General features: G+C 60.3%; 1 protein-coding gene across 3 annotated transcripts in view; it reads left to right on the forward strand.

The window, feature by feature from the left end:
• The window catches only part of CACNA1I (calcium voltage-gated channel subunit alpha1 I), a 99,059-nt gene extending 76,062 nt beyond the window's left edge, over positions 1-22,997 (forward strand). The window contains exons 22-37 of one of the 3 annotated variants that reach the window (XM_080661737.1): positions 170-296; positions 1,531-1,656; positions 3,414-3,503; positions 5,076-5,268; positions 5,830-5,981; positions 7,572-7,681; positions 8,313-8,446; positions 9,579-9,649; positions 13,312-13,390; positions 14,231-14,352; positions 14,780-15,097; positions 15,341-15,484; positions 15,844-15,966; positions 16,521-16,686; positions 18,136-18,335; positions 19,285-22,997. In XM_080661737.1, coding sequence (XP_080517863.1) covers positions 170-296; positions 1,531-1,656; positions 3,414-3,503; positions 5,076-5,268; positions 5,830-5,981; positions 7,572-7,681; positions 8,313-8,446; positions 9,579-9,649; positions 13,312-13,390; positions 14,231-14,352; positions 14,780-15,097; positions 15,341-15,484; positions 15,844-15,966; positions 16,521-16,686; positions 18,136-18,335; positions 19,285-19,881 — 2,752 coding nt within the window. In that variant the 3' untranslated portion in view covers positions 19,882-22,997. The remainder of the gene's footprint in view (positions 1-169; positions 297-1,530; positions 1,657-3,413; positions 3,504-5,075; positions 5,269-5,829; positions 5,982-7,571; positions 7,682-8,312; positions 8,447-9,578; positions 9,650-13,311; positions 13,391-14,230; positions 14,353-14,779; positions 15,098-15,340; positions 15,485-15,843; positions 15,967-16,520; positions 16,687-18,135; positions 18,336-19,284) is intronic. The other 2 variants (XM_080661738.1, XM_080661739.1) reach the window with 2 other exon arrangements.
• The last annotated feature ends 249 nt before the right edge of the window (positions 22,998-23,246 follow it).

Genomic DNA, 23,246 nt, shown 5'->3' on the forward strand with positions numbered 1-23,246 from the left:
ACACTCTCACACTGGAAGACCGGGGATGAAGGTGGCCCCGCGCAGTGCCCTGCTGTGCCTACAGATCTGGATGGAGCCTGGGGCCACCGCCCTGGTAACTCTGGGAGGACTGGGCTGCCTCCTGCCTGGCTGAGGCCTAACAGTGCCCTGGGTCCCTCCCTGCCTGCAGGGTCATCAGCCGGGCCCCGGGCCTGAAGCTGGTGGTAGAGACACTCATCTCCTCCCTTAAGCCCATCGGCAACATTGTCCTCATCTGCTGTGCCTTCTTCATCATCTTCGGCATCTTGGGGGTACAGGTGAGGGGTGCCCGGCTGGGCAGGCAGTGGGGTCGGCTCTAAGGTGGGAATAGAGGCTCCTCACTCCCACTCAGCTCCTCCGACCCTGGGGGCTCAGGTGGCCCTGGTGGAGCGGGCACATCCCTGTCAGCAGCGAGTTCCCAGTCCAGGAGGGAGACAGACATGGCCAAAATGGTTGTGTGCAAGGCAGGCTGGGTAAATTGGATCACAGGGGTCCAAGCTACACAGGAACAGGGGGCTGGGCTGGGGACAATGGGAGAAGCACCCTGAAGCACTGGGCCTTGAAGGAGAGGTGATTTGGACAGGTCGGGTGGGGGGGTGATTCAGGGGAGGATGGGCACATGTGGAGGTGAGCCGGGAGCTCTCATTGGCATAGAGAGATGAGCCGATGGTGGGCTGGGTCAGATGGGGAAGGACTTGGGATGGCAGTTAAAGAGCTGGGGCTTGGCGTCTCCGGGATTGGGACCATGGGAGGTCTCTGACACAGGCAGGGCCTTGAGCTGGCTTGGATTTTGGTGTGGAGCACAGCCAGGAATAAGATGGGCCTCAGGGCTCGAGTGGGTTGGGTCATAAAGTGTGTGACGGGGATGGCCCGAGTGACGTGGGTCCTCTGGGGTCTGAGCGGCTACTGAGACCCTTCCTGTTTCTTGAGCGTCTGAGCCCCGAGGCCCGAAGGCTCCTCACCTGGTGCTGCATTTGGGCTGTTGCTGGTGAGGAGCCCTGGGCATAGGTATTCTGTGGGGTTGCTGAGAGAGCCACAGTGCAGCCACCCCTTCCAGGCAGTTACATGGAGGAGGCTTGAGTCCCTGGTAAGAGAGAAGGTCCCCCTCTCTCTCTCTCCCCCCTGGGAATATGCAGGCATCTTCTCCCATGGGGTCCCTGCCCAGATCTCCAGCGCAGGTACTGGGGTCTGATCTCAGGTCTGTGCAAAGCCCAGGAATCAGACAAACCAGGGCGTGAACCTTGGCTCTCCCACTTCCTAAACCTCAAGTGACTTTGAGAAAATTACCTGCCACCCCTGGGCCTCAGTTTCTTCATCTGTGAGATGGGATGAGAGCAGTGGCACTTCCTGTGGGGGGACTTGGGGCGATGGTGTGGTTGAGTGCTTGGCCCGGGCTGTGCACAGAGGAGGTGTCTCCTGAGGAGCAGTCCCTCTTCTGATTGGCACCCACCCCCATCCCCACCCCCGGGAGCGTTGGCAGGACGGTCGCTCACCCTGTGTCCCTCCCCGCAGCTCTTCAAGGGCAAGTTCTACCACTGTCTCGGTGTGGACACCCGTAACATCACCAACCGTTCCGACTGCATGGCCGCCAACTACCGCTGGGTCCATCATAAGTACAACTTCGACAACCTGGGCCAGGTGAGCTCGCCCACCTACCCCTTCCTCACCTATCACCCCAGTGGGTGGAGTGACAGTTCTTCAATGCCAACAGTTTGGGATTATAGACCAGCCTCCAGGATTACAGTGCCCTACCAGACTGACCCTGTGACTTCTCCGCTCTAAGCCTCAGTTTTCTCTTCTGTAAAATGGGTAGGAGTAGCACCATCTTAACAGGTGGCGTGAGGATTAGAGATTTCTGAACGCAGTGTCCTCCAAGTGCCTGGCGCTTCATAGGTGCCTCAGCGGACACTGGTCCCTGGCTCCCACCCCCGCCTTTGGGACCCTGATAGTTTGAAAGTCAGCCAGATGTGGGTGTGAATCCCGGCTCTGCCACTTACTGTGGGTGTGGCCTCTCTGAGCCTCAGTTTCCTTACCTGTAAAATGGGAATGTTACAGCCCACCAGGCAGGCTGTGGAGAGATTAACGTGCACACAGCCCCTGACCCAGGGTGAGTTCCCTTGCCCATCTACTCTGCTCTCTCCACTTTAGCCAGGCCCCTGCCCATTTCCGGCCGCGCTGTTGTCTCCTCTCCTGGGGGCCTGCCAGGCCTGGCCATCTGGGTAGTGCCCCAGATGACAGCCTCCAGCTGGCTGCCTACAAAGACCCCCAAATGCTCCTATTTCTTGAAGGCCCACCCCGGTGCTGGGTATGACCAGATGGGGAGTGCCTTCCCCAGGTCACACAGGGAAGGGGCAGGATCCAGGTCCAAGTGGCCCAGGGCCCATGCCCCGCCCCTCAGCTGGGATCCTCCAGTGGGTTCCCACTGGAGTCTCACCCCACATGACCAGAGATCCCACTCCCCATGGCCCCCGAGAGATGGGCCACGTGGCCACAGAGGGGCAGTGAGTGGCCGGGGAAGGGGGTTAGGAACTGGGGCATAGTTGCTCCCCCAACTCCTCCACATTCCTCGGAAGGAGTGCCTTTTCAAATTATTAACAACTCAGTGTTGGGAAAACAGATGTTTTAAAAAAGATGTTCCACTAAACTGAGGGAAAGCCAGTGGGGGCTTTCAATGAGCTTGCTCCTGACCCTTGACCCCAGCACCAGGCCCTGGCTGCAGCCCCCATGGGGCATCCAGCCGTTCCATTCTGAGCATGCTCAGTGCCAGGCCGATGCCTTGGGCCCTGAGCATGGTGCTCTCAGCACACAGAGTCAAAGGGGGTGGGAGGGTGGCCCAGAGCCTTGACCCCTTTCTAGGCTCTTTCCCAGCTGTGTGCCCCCAGGCAAGCCCCAGTGACTCTGTGCTTCCTGTCCTCCCCGATAAATGGGGACAGTGAGAGCAGGTCTGTGATTCCGTCTCGGGCTCTCTGCACTTTAGGCCTCTGATCAAGGGCTTCCAGGGACATTTGCCCTCTGGCCTGTGAGCTTCATGTGCCTCCCTGGCCAGGAAGGCTTCCTCTGTGTCCCCTGCCCTGCCCGCCCCTGTGCCGGAACCCTTTCCGGGCAGCCCTTGGCATCATGCCCAGCTGGGAGGGAAGAGGATGGGTCTGCACCCTGTATAGATAGGAAGGAGGGGCCAGTGCCGGCAGGAGACCCATCCCAGAACCTCATTTCCTGGCCCAGGGCCCTGGGCTACCACAAATGAACGGTGTGGTGGAAGCACAGGGTGGAGCAGGGGGGAGGCGGGGTCGGGGAGAGGAGTGTCCGGAGGTGTGTGACTGCCGGGCAATCTCTGCTGGTCCGGGACCCGTTGTGAACCCATCACTTCTGTCCCCTCCCCTCCCCATGTCTTCCAGGCCCTGATGTCCCTCTTTGTCCTGGCCTCCAAGGATGGCTGGGTGAACATCATGTACAATGGACTGGATGCTGTCGCTGTGGACCAGCAGGTGGGCGTGGCTGGGCTGGGTCAGCGGGGCAGCAGGGAAGGGACGCAGTGGTTTTGGGGCCTAGTGATCTGAAACTGGTGTCAGCAAGACCCACAGCTCCAGTGTCTCCCACTGTCAGTGAGGCCCACCCCTCACCATCCTGGCCTGAATCCTCCACCAGCAGAGCCACCCCTTGGGGAGTGAAAGTTATTGTTCCATTTGCTTCAACAAAGCCCCTTGCTCTGTAGGGGCAGCCCTCCAAGCTGGTTCCGGCCTGGAGGGGGGCAGGGCCTTGTGGGTGGAGAGGGGCTGAGCCAGCTGACGGGGACAGTAGGTGCAGGCCTGAGGCAAAGAGTGACACATTCAGGGAGTCGTGAGAAGAGGTTCTGGAATAGAAAGTGAGAGGAGAATGGCAGGAGGTGTGGAGGAGGCAAGCAGGACTGGGTGGTCCTGGCATGGCAAGGGCCAGCATTCAGCTGAGGGCAGTGGGAGCCAGAGAAGGTGTTAGAGCAAGGGAGTGACAGCATCGGGTTTGCCTGTGGGAGCTTCTTGTGGGCTGCAGGGTGGGGATGGATTTGAGAATGAGGAGGGTGGAAGGGATCAGGGAGGAGGTTGGGCCTGATCGGAAGTCTGAGCTCTTGCTCTTGAGATTCCCCCGAGAGTAGGGGTCCCTTCAGGGGCGGAGTAGGGAATGAGAGCGCTTGGGGGCATCTTCCTGTACTTCTTCATCTGTCCACCACCCCGACCACACACACACACACATGCACACACACACACGGACTCCACAAGGGATACGTTTCCCCCCCACTGGCTGCCTTATTTCTGGAAGGATGAATAAGTGGGTGGATGGATGGTTGGATGGATGGATAGATGGATGGATGATGGGTAGACAGATGAATAAGTGGGTAGATGGCTAGATGAATGGATGAATAAATGAAGGGTGGCTGGATGGATGGATGGATGGATGAATGGATGGGTGGGTGGATGGTTGGATGGATGAATGGATGGGTGGGTGGATGGGTGGATGAATAGATGGGTGGATGAATAAATGAAGGGTGGGTGGATGGATGGGTGGATGAATGCATGGGTGGGTGGATGGGTGGATGAATAGATGGGTGGATGAATAAATGAAGGGTGGGTGGATGGATGGGTGGATGAATGGATGGGTGGATGGATGGGTAGATGGGTAGATGAATAAGTGGATGGATGGGTAGATGAATAGATGGGTGGAAGGATGGGTGGATGCATGGATGGGTGGGTGGACAGATGAATAAGTGGGTGGATGGTGGGTGGACAGATGAATAAGTGGGTGGATGGTGGGTGGGTGAAAGGAAGGAGACGGGTGGATATGTGTCCAGGAGGCAGCAGCTGGAGCAGGGAAGGGGAGGGGCTGTCTTTGCTGGGCACCTTACTTGTGCCAGGCCAGGGTGGGCACTTCCTCTGCATCCTCCTTCAAACCTCACGGCCCCCTAGGAGGCAGGCTCTGTTAGTATCTAAACTGCACTGAGGCTCAGCATGGTAGGGCGCCCCCTCCCCCACAGCAGGCCCTGTGGTGCCCCGTCAGCCTGCCTCAGCCCATCTGGCTCCCTGCAGCCCGTGCCCAACCACAACCCCTGGATGCTGCTCTACTTCATCTCCTTCCTGCTCATCGTCAGCTTCTTCGTGCTCAACATGTTTGTGGGCGTCGTGGTGGAGAACTTCCACAAGTGCCGGCAGCACCAGGAGGCCGAGGAGGCGCGGCGGCGCGAGGAGAAGCGGCTGCGGCGCCTGGAAAAGAAGCGCCGGAGTGAGTGGGTGACTTCTAAGGGTGGGGACACCCCAGCCCCGGGCCTCCTCTGCCCCTGCCGCCGATCCTCCCGGGGGCGGGGCTGAGGCCTGAGTCCGACACCAGCCTCTGGCCTTCGGAGCTGGAAGGGACAGAGGGTCCGGCCCCTGTGCCCCTGGCCCTGCCCCTTTCCCAGTGTCTGCCTGTCCAGGTGACCTGAGCCCTATCCGTGTCCACCTGGAGTCAGAGGGTGACACCAATGCCAACCAGGTGTCTCCATCCAGGCAGAGGGCAAAGGCAGAGCCTGGATGCCCGACCCTGAGCTGTGGGCCCCCTGTTCTCCCCTAGCAGACCAGAGCCCCTGCCATGGGCACTTTTGGGGTGGATGGAGAGAATCAGTGTCCTGCTCTCTTTGCCACTTACCCCCACATCTTACCTGTTTCCCTTGTGGCCCCGTGGCTGGTTGAGGGGCCTAAGTCTGAATCCCAGGGCCTGGGTAGACTGACACCTCTCCCCCTTGCTTCCTCTCTCCCCTCTGCCTCTCCCTCCACATGTTCTGTGTCCACCTTGGCCCCCTGGCAGAGGCCCAGCGGCTGCCCTACTATGCCACCTACTGTCCCACCCGGTTGCTCATCCACTCCATGTGCACCAGCCACTACCTGGACATCTTCATCACCTTCGTCATCTGCCTCAATGTGGTCACCATGTCCCTGGAACACTACAACCAGCCAATGGTGAGCCCCAGTCCTGCCCCCCGGGTCCGAGGTTTCATGGGGAGCAGGCCCTCAGCAGGACCCTGCCCCTGGGACAGGGTGGGGCAGCATCCGAGTCGCCCATGCTGGGCCCGATGCCCAGGAAGCTCGAGGCCTGGTAGGACAGGTGACTGAAAGAGAAGGGCCAGAGGGAAAGGTCTCCGATTTCTGGTGGGCGGGAAGGTGACTTTGGGCCCCACCTTGAATACAGGTAACAGTGGCCAGGGTGTGTTTCATATGACTTTCTGCAAGGCATGCTACCGATTTTAACTCTCTCATCTTCATAGCAACCTTAAGGTGGGGGAGGGGACTTTCTCCAGATTTTGTAGACGAACAAACTGAGGCTCAGAGAGAGAAAATATGCTGCCCCAATTAACCAGAAAGCAGTGAAGCCAGGACTTGGATTTGTATTCAAGGACTGCTGGGTAGCCCCCACTGCTGCCTGGGCATATGGAGCCTGAGGGCGCGGGCATTTCAGGTAGCAGGACTGTTGGGGGCAAACACAGAGGTGGGAGAGGGTGACCAGCTCCTAGCTAGTTGCAGGCAGTGTACATGAGGGGCGTGTGAGGGGCTTGTAGGGACAAGTGCATCCCAAAAGCTTCTTATCAGAGATGGGGGAAGAAGAGGGGAGCAGAGCCTCCAGGTGAGGAGTATCTTATTTTAAATGATAGGAGAGGAATGTTATGCATGCAGGGGAAAGGAAGGCAACCATTGGCAGAAAGGAACTTCCAAATTAACGTGAAGAAATGGAATAATAATAGCTCACATTTACCAAGTATCTACACTAATAAAAGAGAAAGATGCAAATTGACCATACATTCACGATGCCCACCAGCCAATCAGGAGTGAGTATGCAAATTAACCCAACAGATGGTGGGTTAATTTGCATACGCAGGCACCAAGCAGCCGGGGGTGAGATGGGACGCTTGCATCATCACCATGGCAACGACGTAGGTGTTCTGCACTGCCCCAGCAGCTCCGGGCCTCTGGGCAGCATGGGAAGGCGGGAAGGCGGCTCCGGGCCAGAGCCAAGGTGGTGCAGGCAGCCGGGGGAAGGAAGGCCCATTCTTGCACGAATCTTTGTGCATCGGGCCTCTAGTTTAAATATATAATCCTGTCTGGCACAGGGCTATTAGCTCATTTAATTTTCACAGCAACTTTCTGAAGTAAGGTACTGTTATCATCCCTAGTTTACAGATTGAAAAACTAACTCCCGGAGGTCAAGTGACTTGCCCAAAGCCATAGTGAACAAGGAGTAAGTCCTGAGCCAGGATTCAAATCTAGGCAGTCTGGTTCTTAAACATGACCCCTAACTATTAACCAACACTGCTTCCAAAGAGGGGTACCTGGACCAAACCAGCAGAAAGAAGGAAAAGGAAATAAGCAGTGAAAGAAATAGTGCACATTACGTAAGATGGAAGGAATAAAAGTAGACACAGGTCATTGCACTAAAGGTGAATGGATTAAATTCTCCTCTTAAAAGGCAGAGACTTTCTGACTAGAGGAAGATGGGGGCAGGGGCAGGTCCTGGGGCCTGGATCATGCTTCTCTTTGCCCTCCCCCATCCCACAGTCCCTGGAGATAGCCCTCAAGTACTGCAACTACTTTTTCACCACTGTCTTCGTGCTGGAGGCTGTGCTGAAGCTGGTGGCATTTGGTCTGCGGCGCTTCTTCAAGGACCGGTGAGTGGCTGGGCCGGGCCATAGCAGCACTGAAGGGGCTGCAGGATGGGGAAGCAGGCCTGATCCCTGGGGAAGCCTGGAGCAGCCAGAGGAGGGGAACTAATAGGTGTCTGGGCACTGATGACCAGGGGCCCCTGGGTGCTGCCTGTAGCCCTGAACAGGAAGTCGATACGGTACTACCTGGTGGGTGCAGGGCATTCTACCAAGTCTCCTCATCACAGCTCCCATGGGTCCTCCACACCCTCCGGGCAGAGCAGGGCACACCCCCTTCTTTTTCAGAGGGAACAAATAGGGTTCAGAGGGCTTGCTAGACTAGCTCTAGGCCACACCGAGGGAACAGGGGCTCGGGATTTACAGCCAGAAGTCAGAGTCCATTTCTTCTCCCCTGCAGGAGGCCAAGGTATTTATTTAGCCTGGTTAGCCTCTTGCTTGAGGATTTGGAAGCTGTCTAAGGGCAGAGAGGGAGCTGGACCTGGTGGGGTCTGGAGGGCTAGTCAGAAGGGTGGCCACACATCCCTGCCAGCCACAGCAGGAGGGTGGAGAGCTCGGACCTCCTCCGAACTGAGGTGTGCCTGAACTAGGTGACTCTCACTTTGCTTCTCACTCCTGCCCTTCTGTGCCCCCTGAGCAGGTGGAACCAGCTGGACCTGGCCATCGTGCTGCTGTCGGTCATGGGCATCACGCTGGAGGAGATCGAGATCAACGCGGCACTGCCCATCAACCCCACCATCATCCGCATCATGCGGGTTCTGCGCATTGCCCGGGGTGAGGGCAGGGGGCCGGCGGGGAAGAGGAGTGTGGGCATGATGGGGGAGGGGAGTGTGGGCATGATGGGGGAGGGGAGTGTGCCACAATGGGGGAGAGGAGTGTGGGCATGATGGGGGAGGGGAGTGTGGGCATGATGGGGGAGGGGAGTGTGCCACAATGGGGGAGAGGAGTGTGCCACAATGGGGGAGGGGAGTGTGGGCATGATGGGGGAGGGGAGTGTGGGCATGATGGGGGAGGGGAGTGTGCCACAATGGGGGAGGGGACTGGGCACGATGGGGGAGGGGACCGGGCACCATGGGGGAGGGGACTGGGCACGATGGGGGAGGGGACCGGGCATGATGGGGGAGGGGACCGGGCACCATGGGGGAGGGGACCGGGCACGATGGGGGAGGGGACTGGGCACCATGGGGGAGGGGACCGGGCACCATGGGGGAGGGGACCGGGCACGATGGGCTTCCTCCTGAGCAGGGAGGGCAGAAGCCAGGAGGAGCTCACACCCAACATACACTCAGGTGCCCAGGTCCACAGGCCGTTCTGTACAGCACACGGCACCCCCTCCTCATCACACCAGGACCGTGCAGCCCAGCCTCAGGCTGAAAGTCCTCACCGGCAGTTCTCCTTTCAGCTCTCCAGCACCAGCTGGGACACAGGGGCCTCAACGCTTCTTAAAACCCCCTTTCTTCTCCCAGACACCCTGCCACCCCAAGGCTGTTCCCACACTTCTTTCAAAAACCTCCTGCCTCCGTGTTCACCCAGGTGCCTCTTACTCACCCCCTGCACCTGCTGTGGCTCCAGCTCCCGAGGTGGGGATGGCTGTGCAGAGCTCAGGGTAACGCTGGAGCCCTCTTCAGCCACAGGCAGAGCCGTGGGCACTCACTTGATGGTCATTTTTCCTCATCGCGGTGAATTAGGGAGTCACTCTTACGCTTTTCCCCCCTCATACACTCTATATCCCTTGGTTCCCCCTGGGCGTGCCCTCCTTCTTTCGGTCTTTTTACACCGATGTCTACACCTCGTGCACAAGTTTGCGTGCACACCCCCACTCACCCACGTGCTCGTGGCATTGACACACGTGCACACGCCCGGCCCACGGCCTGGGCTGAGTGGCCGGGCTGGGTCTCGCCCACAGTGCTGAAGCTGTTGAAGATGGCCACGGGGATGCGGGCCCTGCTGGACACGGTGGTGCAAGCTCTGCCCCAGGTAAGAGCTGCGTCCTCCAGCCTGTTGTTGGTGCCATGCTGGGCCCTGGGGGGCGAGCCCTGACGTCCCTTCTCCTGGAATCTGCCCAGAGCCAGCACAGAACCTGTCTCCAAAGAAGCAGTTGGAGCGGGGACTGTGAGAGCTGGAGCAGGTGTCTTGCCTCTTTCTTGCTGATGTCACCAAGGACTCGCCAAGCCCGCTCTTTATCGGGCCCTGGGCTGGCCCTTGGGGACCCACATTCTGCCCTGAGGAGTCAGCAGGCTGGTAGGGAGGACAGATGCTGCAGGGCAGTGTGGCAAGGAGCCTACACTGTGCTGGGGAGAAGGAAGGGGCCCTGACACAGACGGGACATCAGGGAAGGTGTCAGAGGACTTTGAACTTGACCTTGTAGGGTGGCTTGGCAGAAGGAGGTGGTGATGTGGACAGAGAGGTTCTGTTTTGAGATTCTAGAAGGGGACAGCATGAGACCCTGATATGGGTACAGATCCTAGGAGATGATCCCATTGGTCAGTGGGAGGGAGATAGGGTCAGGGCCACAGAGGGGTCATCTTTTTTTAATATATATATATATATATTTTTTTATTGATTTTTTACAGAGAGGAAGGGAGAGGGATAGAGAGTTAGAAACATCGATGAGAGAGAAACATCCATCAGCTGCCTCCTGCACACCTCCCACTGGGGATGTGCCTGCAACCAGGGTACATGCCCTTGACCGGAATCAAACCTGGGACCCTTCAGTCCGCAGGCCGACGCTCTATCCACTGAGCCAAACCGGTTAGGGCAAGAGGGGTCATCTTTTATTCTCCTGGGAAGTCTGAGATACCAGTCTCTCCCTCCCCTGCTGTCCTGACTACTTAAGGCTCCCCTTCTCCCTCCCCCCCCCCCCCCCAGGGTGGCCTCTGCTCTGAGGTGCGCCTCATGCACACTCATTTATTCGTTTTGACTCATCTAGTCTTAAGGAACCTCAGGCATCTTAAAACAAAAGGCACAGATACCGCACACTGCAAATGAGGATCAAAGATGAACCGCTCAGGGAAGGCGGAAGCACAGCTAATGCTCGCAGTGACCTGGGCTAAGAGTGTTAGTGAGTTCCATTCTCCAGTTTGGCGTGAGCTTCCCAGCAGCCCAGTTGCAAAGGGAAAGCGACATGACTCTCACCAGGTCTGGATTGAAAGCAGGGGCATTCATGCAAAGAGATGTGGTTTTTCCTAACACTAAATCTCTTCCAAAGATTTGCCACATGGAAGACGGGGTGAGTGCTGGGCTTGCGGGGTGTGCAGGCAGGAAGTGGGTGGAGCCCAGACTCAGATCACCCTGCCTGGGATCAAAGCTTCGTCCCCTGTGAGACCCTGGGCAGGTGACTCGACGTCTCCTGCCTTGGTTTCCTTACCTATAGGAAAGGAATGGGACCAGGGTCATAGGAAATGCTGCGTAAGAGTCTGCTAGGAATGGGGGTGGGGTGGTGTGTGCCCCCAGCTATAATGGCCTTCTTCTCTCCCCCCCACCCAGCCCCCTTGTTCTGACCCCTGGGTATCCTTGAGTGGTTCCCCAGACCAACCCTGAGTTGGCACAGGGCACATGAAGATGCCCAGGTGGTCCCTGGCTCAGTAGTAATTACAGTCATATCAGCACTTTAAGAGACGCAAGTGCCAACTACCACGTGGCATGGCCGCAGGCTCACCCTGCAAATCTATCAGCTGGCCCTGGGCATTGCCTTGGTTCTCTGGAAAGTGCTGTAAGAATTAAACTTTAGCCCCTTCCCTCCTACGCAGAGGGAAGAGGCACCAGGGAAGGCTCCCCAGGGGAGGTGACTGGTGACCTGGGCTTTGAGGGATGGGGAGGAAGCATTTACCAGTCAACGACAGAGAGGGGGTCGTTCCTGCAGCGGGAACGGAATATGCAAGTGGGGTCTGTCTCCTGTGGCTGGAGTCAGCGAGGAGGTCAGGCTGGGAGGGGGTCTGCAGGGCTGGGTCAGGCCTTCGATGCCAGGACAGCAAACTCGGGCTCTGTCCTGCAGGCAGTGGGCACCACAGGGGGTTCTAGACAAGGGAAGCCTCGCCCTTTTGTTTATTTTTATTTTTTAAAGTATATTTTTATGGCTTTCAGAGAGGAGGGGGAGAGGGAGAGAAATAGAAACATCAGTGATGAGAGAGAATCATCGATTGGCTGCCTTCTGCAGGCCGCACACTGCGGATCGAGCCTGCAACCCGGGCATATGCCCTGACAGGGAATCGAACCATGACCTCCTGGTTCCTAGGTCGACACTCAGCCACTGAGCCACGCTGGCCAGGCATGGCCTCACCCTTTTTAGAAGGTTGCTCTGGCAACTCCGAGGAAGATGGACTGGAGGGAGGGGCTGGAGGCAGGGAGGTGGGTGAGGAGGTGGCTGCAGCCATACAAGCTCTGGAAGATGCTGAGGGAGGAGGGAAGGACTGATAGAAGGGTGAGGTGGACGCTGGTTCACAAATCTCCTGACTGGGGCCTGCAGAGGCGGGGAGCTGAGCCCAGGGCCCAGGCCACTCCCGCACCATCCCCGCACTGCCGGGGCCGCACGCGTTGCCCCACAGGTGCTCAGTATGTGCTCGTTTCATTAATGAATGAGCATCATTTAATTAGTCAGACACTGTCGGTGTGATTGTAGAGCAGCTCGGAAGGGAACCCTCCTCTGGAGCAAAAAAGCATTAGAAGGCTGTGATTAACGTGGTTTACTTTTCAGCAATTAATGCAAGCGTCTTCGGACTTATTCACGCAGGCCTTCTGAGCGGTCTAGGAGATAGTTCATTTCTAGGGCAAGAATGTGTGTGAGCCTTACCTTATCCATAGTTAAATGCGGTCTCTAGCATACAGATAGATTTGAAACAGGCTTGGAATCTGGGACATTTTCCTCCCACAGGAGCTGTGGGACAGGGGTGGCTGGGCATGCAGGACGCTTCTGGGGCCCACAGTTCAGCCACTCCTCTCTGTGGCTAGGCTCCGTGCTGGGCTGAGGAAGCAGATGTGACTTAATCTAGTCATGTTCCTGCTCTCAAGAGCTTCCCAGAGCGGCAGAGACAGTGGCAGGGACATACCAGTCACACCAGTTACACTTGCTCTGTTAGACTGCCTCCCAGTATGCCAGGAGGAAATCTAGGCAGGCTTCGTGGAGGAGGAGGCATTATTGCTGAGACAGCCTTCCCCTCCTCTCTGTATTCACCCAGGGGATGGCACTAACCACACACAGGTATACGGAGTAGCGATTGTGTTCATGGACTCTGGGCCCAGTGGGCTGGCTTGGAATCTCCAGCCTACTCTAGTACTAGCGATGGGACCCCGGGCAAGGTGTTTCACCGCTCAGTATGTTCCTTTCTCAGTCTGAAGAATGGGGGTAAAAGAGAGTTTTTGGACCAGCGTGTGGATACGTGAACTAATGAATATGAAATGCTTGGATCCGGCTGCTGACAGTGAAGGCTTCACAGCATTTTATCATTATCTGTGCCCTGCGCTGGGCACCTGCCCTCCAGGAGGTCATGCGGGGGTGGCAGCCATGGACAAAGAGCCCTGACCCTCAGGCTGGCCCTTTAACTGGAGCCTGCTGGCCCTCACCCCAACCCTTCCCTGGCCTTGCAGCCTGCCCCCCCAGCCCCCGACCTGGGCCCAGTCCAGCCCACCTGCTGTCTCCACAGGTGGGCAACCTGGGCCTCCTCTTCATGCTGCTCTTCTTCATCTACGCCGCCCTGGGAGTGGAGCTCTTTGGGAAGCTGGGTGAGTGAAGCGGGCCCGAGTGGGGTGGACCGGGTCTGGAGAAGGGCCTTTGGGGGAGGCCTGAGAGCCCCCTGAGACTGTCACATCAGGGTCTTTTTAAATATATATATTTTTATTGATATCATAGAAAAGGGAGAGGGTGAGAGAGATAGAAACATCAGTGATGAGAGAGAATCATTGATCGGCTGCTCCCTGCACGTCTGGGGGTTGAGCCCACAACCTGAGCATGTGCCCTGACCAGGAATTGAACCATGACCTCCCGGTTTATAGGTCGATACTCAACCACTAAGCTAACGCCAGCCGGGCACATCAGGGTCTTTGTATTGGGGAGATGCCCCAACAGCAGGCCATGGGGGATGGATGGGAGGCCCTCTGCCATCCGCACCCCCTTCCCGTGTGAGCAGGAGCTTTTGAGAGTGCTAGCCTGGGTCCCCGTGCACCCCCCAGGCCTATGCCGTGGATGCCCATTTTGAGCCCCAAGCTGTCTGACCTCTAGAGATGCCCCCTCCGAGCCCACTAGCCAGTGCCCATCCTGGGCCAGTGCCACCCCTACAAGCAGGACAGCCAGGGCAGCACAGGGCCAGCTCCAGAAAGCAGGGCTCCCATGGGGGCCGGCCCGCGCCCACCCCATCCTCTCCCTCTGGAACTGATACTTGAGTTGGGGGAGGAGCCAGGCTCACCTGAGCCTGAGCCCCAGCTCATGTGCCACCTCCCTGAGCCTCAGTCTCTCCATCCGTGGGCAGGGCACAGTGCACACGCACCTCCGAGGGTTGTAGTGGGAATTCTGAGAGGAGGCCGGGCGGGCTCTGCAGCGGGCCAGCTGACCGCCTTCCCTTTCAGTCTGCAACGAGGAGAACCCGTGCGAGGGCATGAGCCGGCACGCCACCTTCGAGAACTTCGGCATGGCCTTCCTCACGCTCTTCCAGGTCTCCACCGGCGACAACTGGAACGGGATCATGAAGGTACTTGTGGGCAGGCTGGGCAGGGAGAACTCAGGCTGCGTTCGAGAGCAAGGGTGCCGGTGACAGTCCCGGCGGTCAGGCCTCTGGCCCTCTGCCTGCCCAGCGCCCCATTGTACGTGGGAGGGGAGGGCAGGGCCCAGAGCATCAGGGGCCCTGCCTGGGGCCCAGAAGCACAGTGAGGTGCAGGTGAGGCCAGAGGGGCTCTCTGCCCACCCTTACATGCTCAGATCAGGGCTCAGGTGTTAGGGGACATGACTCCCCCCAGGGCCAGAGGGGGCTGGGGGCCCAGACCCGGGGCAGGGGCTGCGGTCATTGCTTCTCCTTATGCCGGGGCCCTGGCATTTGCTGCCCTGCCCATCACTCCTGGAAGACAGAGGTGAGGGCTGAGCCGAGACCCTGGTCCTCACTGCCGCCCGCCCTCCCACAGGACACGCTGCGGGATTGCACGCACGACGAGCGCAGCTGCCTGAGCAGCCTGCAGTTCGTGTCGCCGCTGTACTTCGTCAGCTTCGTGCTCACGGCCCAGTTCGTGCTCATCAACGTGGTGGTGGCCGTGCTCATGAAGCACCTGGACGACAGCAACAAGGAGGCCCAGGAGGACGCCGAGATGGACGCCGAGCTGGAGCTCGAGATGGCCCAGGGCCTGGGGCCCAGCCCGCGGCCACCCACCGGAGGGCCAGGGGCGCCCGGCGGAGGGGGAGACCCCGAAGGCCACCTGTGCCCACACTGCTACTCTCCGGCCCAGGTGGGCAGGGGCTGGGGTCGCCGAGGGCGGCATCTTGGGGCTGCCAGGGAAGCCGCCCAGGTGGCCTTGGGCAGAGAGAGACTTCCGTCTTTTGGGGACCCCCTGCTCAGCTCTGAGTGACCCTGTGACGAGGGGTCGGGCCCCGGCCACAGGTGCAGAGGACCGAGGGCAGCTGTGCCCCGCCCACCCCGCAGGCCCCACCAGTGATAATCCCACCTGTCCCCACCCGTCCTGTCCGCCTAGGAGAACCTGTGGCTGGACAGCGTCTCTTTAATCATCAAGGACTCCTTGGAGGGGGAGCTGACCATCATCGACAACCTGTCGGGGTCCGTCTTCCACCACTACTCCTCCCCGGCCGGCTGCAGGAGCTGCCATGACAAGCAGGAGGTGAGCCGGCGCCTGCGGTGGGCTGGCCCGGGGAGAGCCCAGCTCTGGGCAGACACTGTCCTGACGCACGATGGCCAGCCCCCAGGGACACTTGGTCTGTGGACCAGCTTTGGAGCTCCTGGCTCCCGGCAACTCCCCTGCCCTTGGCCCCGCCCGGGCCTGGCACTTCACTGGCTGTGACGCCACTGTGTCTCCCCACCCCACCCCCGCCTAGGCTGGGCCCCCTCCCCAGGTGGGCATGCCATCCATGCTCAACAGATCTCTGAACCTCTCTGACCACCATCCTGTGTCCTTCTGGGGGACCGGCCCTGCCAGTCCCCGCCCCATGGGTGACCTGAGGCCGCTACCTCTCCCTGCAGGTGCAGCTGGCCGAGACAGAAGCCTTCTCCCTGAACTCAGACAAGTCCTCGTCCATCCTGCTGGGCGATGACCTGAGTCTCGAGGACCCCACAGCCTGCCCGCTTCGCCCTAAGGACAGCAAGGTGAGCAGCCCCGTGAGCTCCGGACAGCGAGTCTGTCCTTGCAGGCTGGCCTCCGCCTGCTCAGCCAGGACACTGCTTCTCCCAGTGCCCGCTTTGAGCAGCGCCTGCTGTGGACCAGGCCCTCGGCTCTTGTTGGTCAGATGAGGGCAGTGGGGCTCAGAGAGGTGGAGAGATTTACCTGAAGTCACACAGCAACAAGTTCAGCCAGGACCCCACGCATAGCATCCAGCGGCCCTGGATGCTCCTTGTTGCCTTGGATACTTTTTATCCAAGTAAGAGGACCCTCCGCTGCCCTCAAGGACCTCAGTGTCAAGAGGGGAGTGAACTGTCACCTGCCTGGGACATCAGAGAGGCTTCCTGGAGGTGGGGCCCTTCCACCTGGGTTTTGGAAAATGACGACGGTTGGCCAGGTGGACAGGGCGAGGAGAAGGCCATGCCAGGCATAGAGAGCGGCCCCAGCAGAGCACTGTGGGTCAGAGGCATGAGGGCAGTGTGGTGCGCCTGGCCCTGCTCCTCCTCCACCATCCTAACCCGTCTGCCTCCGTTTCCCGCAGGGTGAGCCAGACCCGGCCGAGCCCATTCGCGTGGGGGACCTGGGCGAATGCTTCTTCCCCTTGTCCAACACGGCCGTCTCCGCGGGTCCAGAGAACCTCCTGTGCGAGATGGAGGCGGTCGCGTTCAGCCCCGTCCGGTCCTGGCTGAAACATGAGGGCAGCCAAGGTGAGGGGTCGGCGCCCCCCCGGCTCCCCGCAGCCCTCAGAGGCAGCTGGTTGAGTTTTTTCCTCAGTACCCCCCCCTCCAGACTATTATATTGAGTGGAGAGAGAACTAGATAAATAACTGACAATAAAAGCTAGGAACCTCAGGTCTGACACAACACTGGTAAAAGGTCAAGGGCCAGCTGCTACTTAGAGATGAGATAAAAATTATGTCCAAGCCCCGGCCAGGTGGCTCAGTTGGTTGGAGTGTCACCCCATACGCCAAAAGATTGCGGGTTCGATTCCGGTCAGGGCACTTACCTAGGTTGTGGGTTCGGTTCCTGGTTGAGGCCCAGGCGGGAGGCAGCCCTTTGGTAAAAGGTCCTGACATTTCCCCGTCGGCCCTACCCTTGGCATCCCGTGTTTGTGCTGTGGGCTGCAGGCTTAGCCGTGGGCACCAGGACAGAGGACTGAACTGGCCTGTCCATCACTAGGGCCCACTGTCACCTCGAGTCCTCTTGGAGGGGGACAGGAACCTGGGCTCGCAGCACGGGCTGAGGAGGGGGACAGAGAGACCCGCTCAGCAGAAGAGGGACCCCCAAGACCCTGAGCTCACCTCAGTACCCTTCCGGGAGGCCTGGCATTGAACACCGCCCAGGAGCTGGGGGTGGAGTGGCTTTCCCGAGGACTCATCCTAAAACCAGTGGCTTCTGGGCTGGGCATGGTGGCTTAGGTGCTAAGACCCCAGACTTCCTGAACCACAAGTCAGGGCACAGCGCCCAAGAGCCATTCTCACCCCCCTTTAGTTAACCATTCGTTTGTGTTTTCCTTCAATAATAAGATGACATAGAAGTCCCTGCACCTGGGGATGTTCAAGCTGTCCGGCCACCTTGGTCATTCATCCCCCCCTCACCCTAGAAGGCACTGACGGAGGGGGCTGTGGGCAGAGGCCACTGGCCAGCCCTGCTGCCCCGCCCGCATGTTCCCTTCCCCTTGTCCTGGCCCCGCTGCAGCCTCCAGTGGAGCAGACCAGGCAGACCCAGCAGCATCTGTCTGCTCAGCCCATGCAGTGCCGTGCCCACCTGCCTGCCATCCTAGAGGGGCCCCAGGGCCTGACACGCCACGGGGTCCGGCCAGGCCTGGGGGTGGCACTCATAACCCCTGCTGTGCTCCTGGGACTGGGCTGGGAACCGCACAGCTGCCTCTGGTTCTTACAACCTCCTCTCCACCCCTCAAGGGAGCAGCTGGTCCCCCTTTCAGAGGCAGGAACCCGGGGTGTGCCTTTGCCTAGTGCCTGTCCTCCCAGGAATCACACGGGCAGACTCGCTGCTTCTCTCTTGCTCTCACAGTGGGGACACTGAGGCTCAGAGCGGGAGATTTGCCCATAGTCTCACAGCCCCGGCCGCGCCAGCCCACCCTCAGGGGCCCGCCAGCCTGAGCCTGCTCCCCAGCTCCCTCTCCTCCCTCCCCAGCAGCACCTTCGAGCCCCTTCTCCCCAGAGGCCTCCAGCCCGCTCCTGCCCATGCCAGCGGAGTTCTTCCACCCCGCCGTGTCCTCCAGCCAGAAGGGGCAGGAGAAGGGCGCCGGGGCCGGGGCCCTCCCCAAGATCGCCCTGCAGGGCTCCTGGGCATCCCTGCGGTCACCGAGTGTCAACTGCACCCTCCTCCGGCAGGTAAGGCACCTCCCTGACTCCCGGAGCCCCCCTCCTGGGGGACATCTGAGTTCCCGCTGGAGGTGGAGGGGCAGGTGGGGATGGGAGGTTTGGTCTGGGGGCCACCTGTATTGGATTGGCAGGGCCACACCCGGGCATGCAGCGGGCCCTGCAGCCCCAAGACCCCTGTGGGTGGCAGACCAGGGCTCAGGGCTCAGGGAGAGGCAGGAGCTGCCCAGATGGCACAGGGTGGTGGAGGCAGGGCTGGGCCCAGGGCTCCTCCAGGCACTTGTTCACTCAGTAGCTGTCCACCCCAACTCATGTGCCCCGCTGCGTGCGGGCTCGAGGCTGTAGCAGCTACAGAATGCGGGTCCCTGCCCTGGGCCTACATTGTGTTTAATGTGTGTGTCGGGAGGTGCAGGAGGAGAGACGGAATGCCAAGATCAATGGATAAAGAGGAGACAGTCTATTTGGTAGCAACACATACTGGGGAGAACATTGCACAGAAGAGGGGTCTATGGTGGGAGCAGGGGCGCTGGGAGTCAGGCGGAGGGGCTGGGAGGGCCCTGAGGTGGGAGCACGGGGTGGGGGGGCGGTGATGTATCTGGGATGGACTTCCAGGCAGCATGTGAGCAGAGGTGGGGGCGGAGACGGTGGGGGGAAGTGCGGGTGCAGGACCTTCAGGCCAGGGTCTGACTGGGTTTGAACAGGCCACTTCCGGCTGCCGCTGGGGCCCAGAGAGCAGGTGGGGAGAGCCGGTCGGAGGCCACCTCAGTGACTGTCAGGGGAGCCACCTAGAAGCTCAGGGGGGCAGTGGCTGGGAGGGGAGCAGCAGGGGGTGCTGGGTGTGTGGGGAAGGCACTTCCTGCCGGTCGGAGGGCTGTGCCTGCCTGTCCCTGAGGTGGGCAGGCTGCTGGAGGAACAGGGTGGGGGCGCACCAGCCGGTCCCCATCCCCCGCGTCTCCCGCAGGCCACCGGGAGCGACACGTCGCTGGAGGCCAGCCGCAGCAGCTCAGCGGGCAGCCTGCAGACCACGCTGGAGGACAGCCTGACCCTGAGCGACAGCCCCCGACGCGCCCTGGGGCCGCCCGCCCCCGCCCCGGGCCCGCGGGCCGGCCTGTCCCCCGCCACCCGCCGCCTGAGCCTGCGGGGCCGGGGCCTGTTCAGCCGGCGCGGGCTGGGGGCGCACCAGCGCAGCCACAGCAGCGGGGGCTCCACCAGCCCGGGCTGCACGCACCACGACTCCATGGACCCCTCGGACGAGGAGGGCGCGGGCCGGGGCGCGGGCGGCGGGGGCGGGGGCAGCGAGCACTCGGAGACCCTCAGCAGCCTCTCGCTCACCTCCCTCTTCTGCCCGCCGCCCGCGCCGTCGGGGCTCCCGCCCGCGCGGAGGTTCAGCAGCACCAGCAGCCTGGCTGCCGGCCCCGGCCGCCCCCGAGCCCCCGGGCCCCTCGGCCTGGCCCGGAACCCCTCCTGGGCCGCGGATCACAGCAAAGACCCGCGGGGCCCGGCCCAGCCCCCCGGAGAGCTGCAGCCCGCAGACGCCGCCAGCAAGAGGAAGAGATGAGGGCCGGGGCCCAGCCGCCCTCCCGTCTCACCTCGTTACCTCAGGAGCCAGGGGCAGACAGGACTCCGCGGGGCCCCCAGCGCCACCACCCAGCGCCATGGAGTCGGGTCTGGGTGGGCTGGGGCCCAGGCAAAGCCCACACGCGGCCTGGCCGTGGTCCTTCCCATGCAGATACATGTATATATATATATGCACATATATAGAGAGACAGACATATATATATATTTATTTTTTTTACTGAGAGCATATGACTTCCAGAAAGTGCTAAAGTGCGGGCTGGGGCCCAGACAGAGCTTTTTGCCTGATGCTTAGGACCCAGGCCAGACCTGCCCTGGGCAGATGGTCCTGCTGGGGCACCAGCACCCCTACTTTTTGGTGTCTCCCCTGGGTTTGGAGTAGCGTGGAGAGGGCTCTCAGGCCTCTGAGGGCCCCATAGCCCAGGAGACAGGCTCAGAAAAAGCGATGTCATTCAGGGTGCGTTTTTTTCCTTTAAAGAAATGCTGCTAAGATCCCGCCCCCTCCCCCCCACGTAGTGGGGTGTCTGTCTTGTTCCTGACTGTCTAGTTGTGTCAACAGTCTTGTAGGCACCCAGAGTCCACAGACTCTTAGTCAACCAGTTAGATGTGTTTCTTTAGAAAAATCAGGGGTGATAGCTGTATTTTCTTAGGGCTGGGGTGGGGGTGGCGAGCAACTCCGAGGCTGACAGGGGGCTCTGACCCGGGTGAGGCCCCTGCCCCAGTGGGCACTTCCCGGGGTGGGGGTCTGCTATGTCCTTGCCCCTGGGAAGCTGAGGGCAGGAGTGGAGGCAGCAGGAGACAGGACAGCCCCTGAGATGCTGGCAAGGTCAAGGGTGCCCCTGGCCTGTGCTGGCCGTAGCCTTTTACCCTCCCGGTGGGAGCAGGCGTGGGCACCTGCCTGGGCCCTGGGACCACCCACCCCTCTTCACACCCTGTCACTTGGAGCCAGCCCCCCCCACACACACCTGTTTAATTTTCCCACCTTCCCAAAGCTGCAGAGCAGGTTTCACTACAGCAGGTTTGTAGGCATTTTTCTTTGAACAGTTATGCACTTATTTCAGTATTTATTGGAAGACAGCAGTAACTGGACTTCCCAGACATATTGCTTAGGTCAAGGCTAAGCTTTTAAAAGTGAGTAGACAGGTCAGTTTAAAGAAGATTGGGAAGGTGGTGGCCGTCGGGGGTGGGACACGCTGCACTTGAGCAATAACCAGGCCTTTTCCCTCTGAAATCTCAGATGGTGTGGCGGGGCCCTGCCTAGGGGGCCTGTCCTTGTTCCCAAACCCTGACCTTGAAGGACGTGGCTTCAGGCCGGGCTGGCAGGTGGTGTTTGTGGGGGGAGCTGCTTGGACAGGCTCTGGGTGTCTCCCAGACTGGCCCAGGGACCCCTGGGGCGGGGGGCACTATAGCAAAGGAAGGAGGTAATGAGTGACGTAAACTTAGAGGCCTGCAAAGCCCTGCCCTTAGTAGCTGGTGGTGGGGGTGGGGAAGGTGGCCAGGCCCACTCTCCAGGTGAGGAAACTGAGGCCTGGAGAGGCCAACTCAGAACCCCTCAGGGCCCTGGCAGCTAAGAGGCTGGGGCACCCCTGGGGGCCAGCACCTGAGTACCTGGAATGTGGAAAATTGGCCTGAGTTCAAAGAGGGTAGGAAGGGAAGGCCGAGGCCAGCCGAGGCCTCTGTCGGTGCCGTGGAGCTGGGCCGGCAAGGCAGGCAGACCTGGATTTGGCCCTGCACCGCCGGAGCGCTCTCCTTACCCCGAAGTGTGGATGGTAGGCCTCGGTGAGGGTACAGGATGGCAGCCTCCAGGGTGAGGGGTCAGCCGGGCTCTCCCTCTTGGTCTTGTCCTGCCCCTGGGTGGCCCATCCCTGGAGGGGGAGGCTGGGCATAAGTCCGAAGCTGCTGCTCCAGAGCACCTGGGGCCACCGCCCTTGCTGTGCTGATGGGTTCATTATGGGGCAGGAGAGGGGCAGGGAGGCCTGTCTGGCTCTGCGCGCCCTCCGCACCCACACTGGGGGGAGGGGGGGCAGGAGAAGGAGGTTGCTCCCAGCAGTGGAAGTTAGAGGGAGCAGCACACACATTAGTCAGCATGTTCCTCGAAGGACCCGTGTGCCGGAGCCTGGAGGAGGGGCAGTGGGCTCCTGTCTGGGTTAAGTGGGTGACTTGGCTTGGACACTGGTCAGCAGCTTCTACTTTCTGGGCACAGGCGTCACCCTGTTTAATAGGCACGGTGGCCCAGAGCAGTGTGCACACACCAGGGAAGTGGCACCAGAGAGCAGAGTGCGCCAGGATGGGACTAGCTGAGCCTAGAGGAGAGACGCTTCTCCTGGGGAGTCATGGGAGACGGTCTGGTTCCTGGAGGCCCAGTGCTGTTCCCAGGCCTGGGGGACAGAAGCTGTGATTGGCTGGCCAGGACTAGCTGCCGTGGGGAGGGTTAGGTGATGGCCCCTGGGCCCTTCCTGATCCTACGTCAGTCACAAAAGCACAAACTTACCCTCATCCCCACAGGCCTGGCCCTGGGGCGAGTGGGGACGCGGGGTGGAGCTCCCCACGCTGTCTGTGTGCAGGGCTCTGCAGAGCGGGGCTGGCAGGCACCTGGTGTCTGCACAGATGGACCCACGACCAGCCAGGGGTGTGGTCCACCCCAGCCAAAGCCTCTTCCCGTCGCCCGCCCTCCTGCACCAGGCAGCGCCCCAAAAGACGCAGTATGCACAGTGCCCGTCTGTCTGCCTGTCTTCCCTTCAGGTCCTCTCCCTGGAGCCGTTTCCAGGGTCCCCTTTGCTGCATTGTGTAAGGGCTTGGGGTCTTAGAAGCCGCTACACATACTCTTTTTGTCTTTGTGCAATAATCCGTGTTCCTGGTGGGGCCGGGCTGAGCTGGGGCCTGAGGAGGAGGCAGAGGCCACCTCCTCCGGGAAGCCCTCAGCCTGGCTCTGCTGCTGTGACTACTGCACTCCCAGTCGCTGTACAGTTTCTCTGGTGTGAATGAACCTCCCTCCTAGTTGCTGATGGCGCTGGTCCCTGCTGGCCCAGATGGCCTGGGCACAGAGACACCATGTGGCAGCTGCCGCCAGTGTTGTTCTGAATAAAACCCAGAAGCCTATTTCAGAATTCCTCTGCATCTGTGCTGCTCTTTCGGCAGGTGGGTGTCGAGCTGGGGGGTTTCCCAGAGGTGGGGTCCTCCATCAAGCCCAGGCTGTGGCCTGGGGTGTCTGGGACCAGGAGAAGTGCCCCATGGCAGGGACCTCTCATGGCTGGGTGGCTGGGGGATGGGTCAGGGTCTGCTGGGCTGGGGAGGAGGCAGGGCCTGGCTCTCTCGCTCTGGTTCGGTAGCTAAGATGCTGGACCTGGG

The sequence above is a fragment of the Plecotus auritus genome (assembly GCF_963455305.1).
Source record: "Plecotus auritus genome assembly, chromosome: 3".
Lineage (NCBI taxonomy): Eukaryota > Metazoa > Chordata > Mammalia > Chiroptera > Vespertilionidae > Plecotus > Plecotus auritus.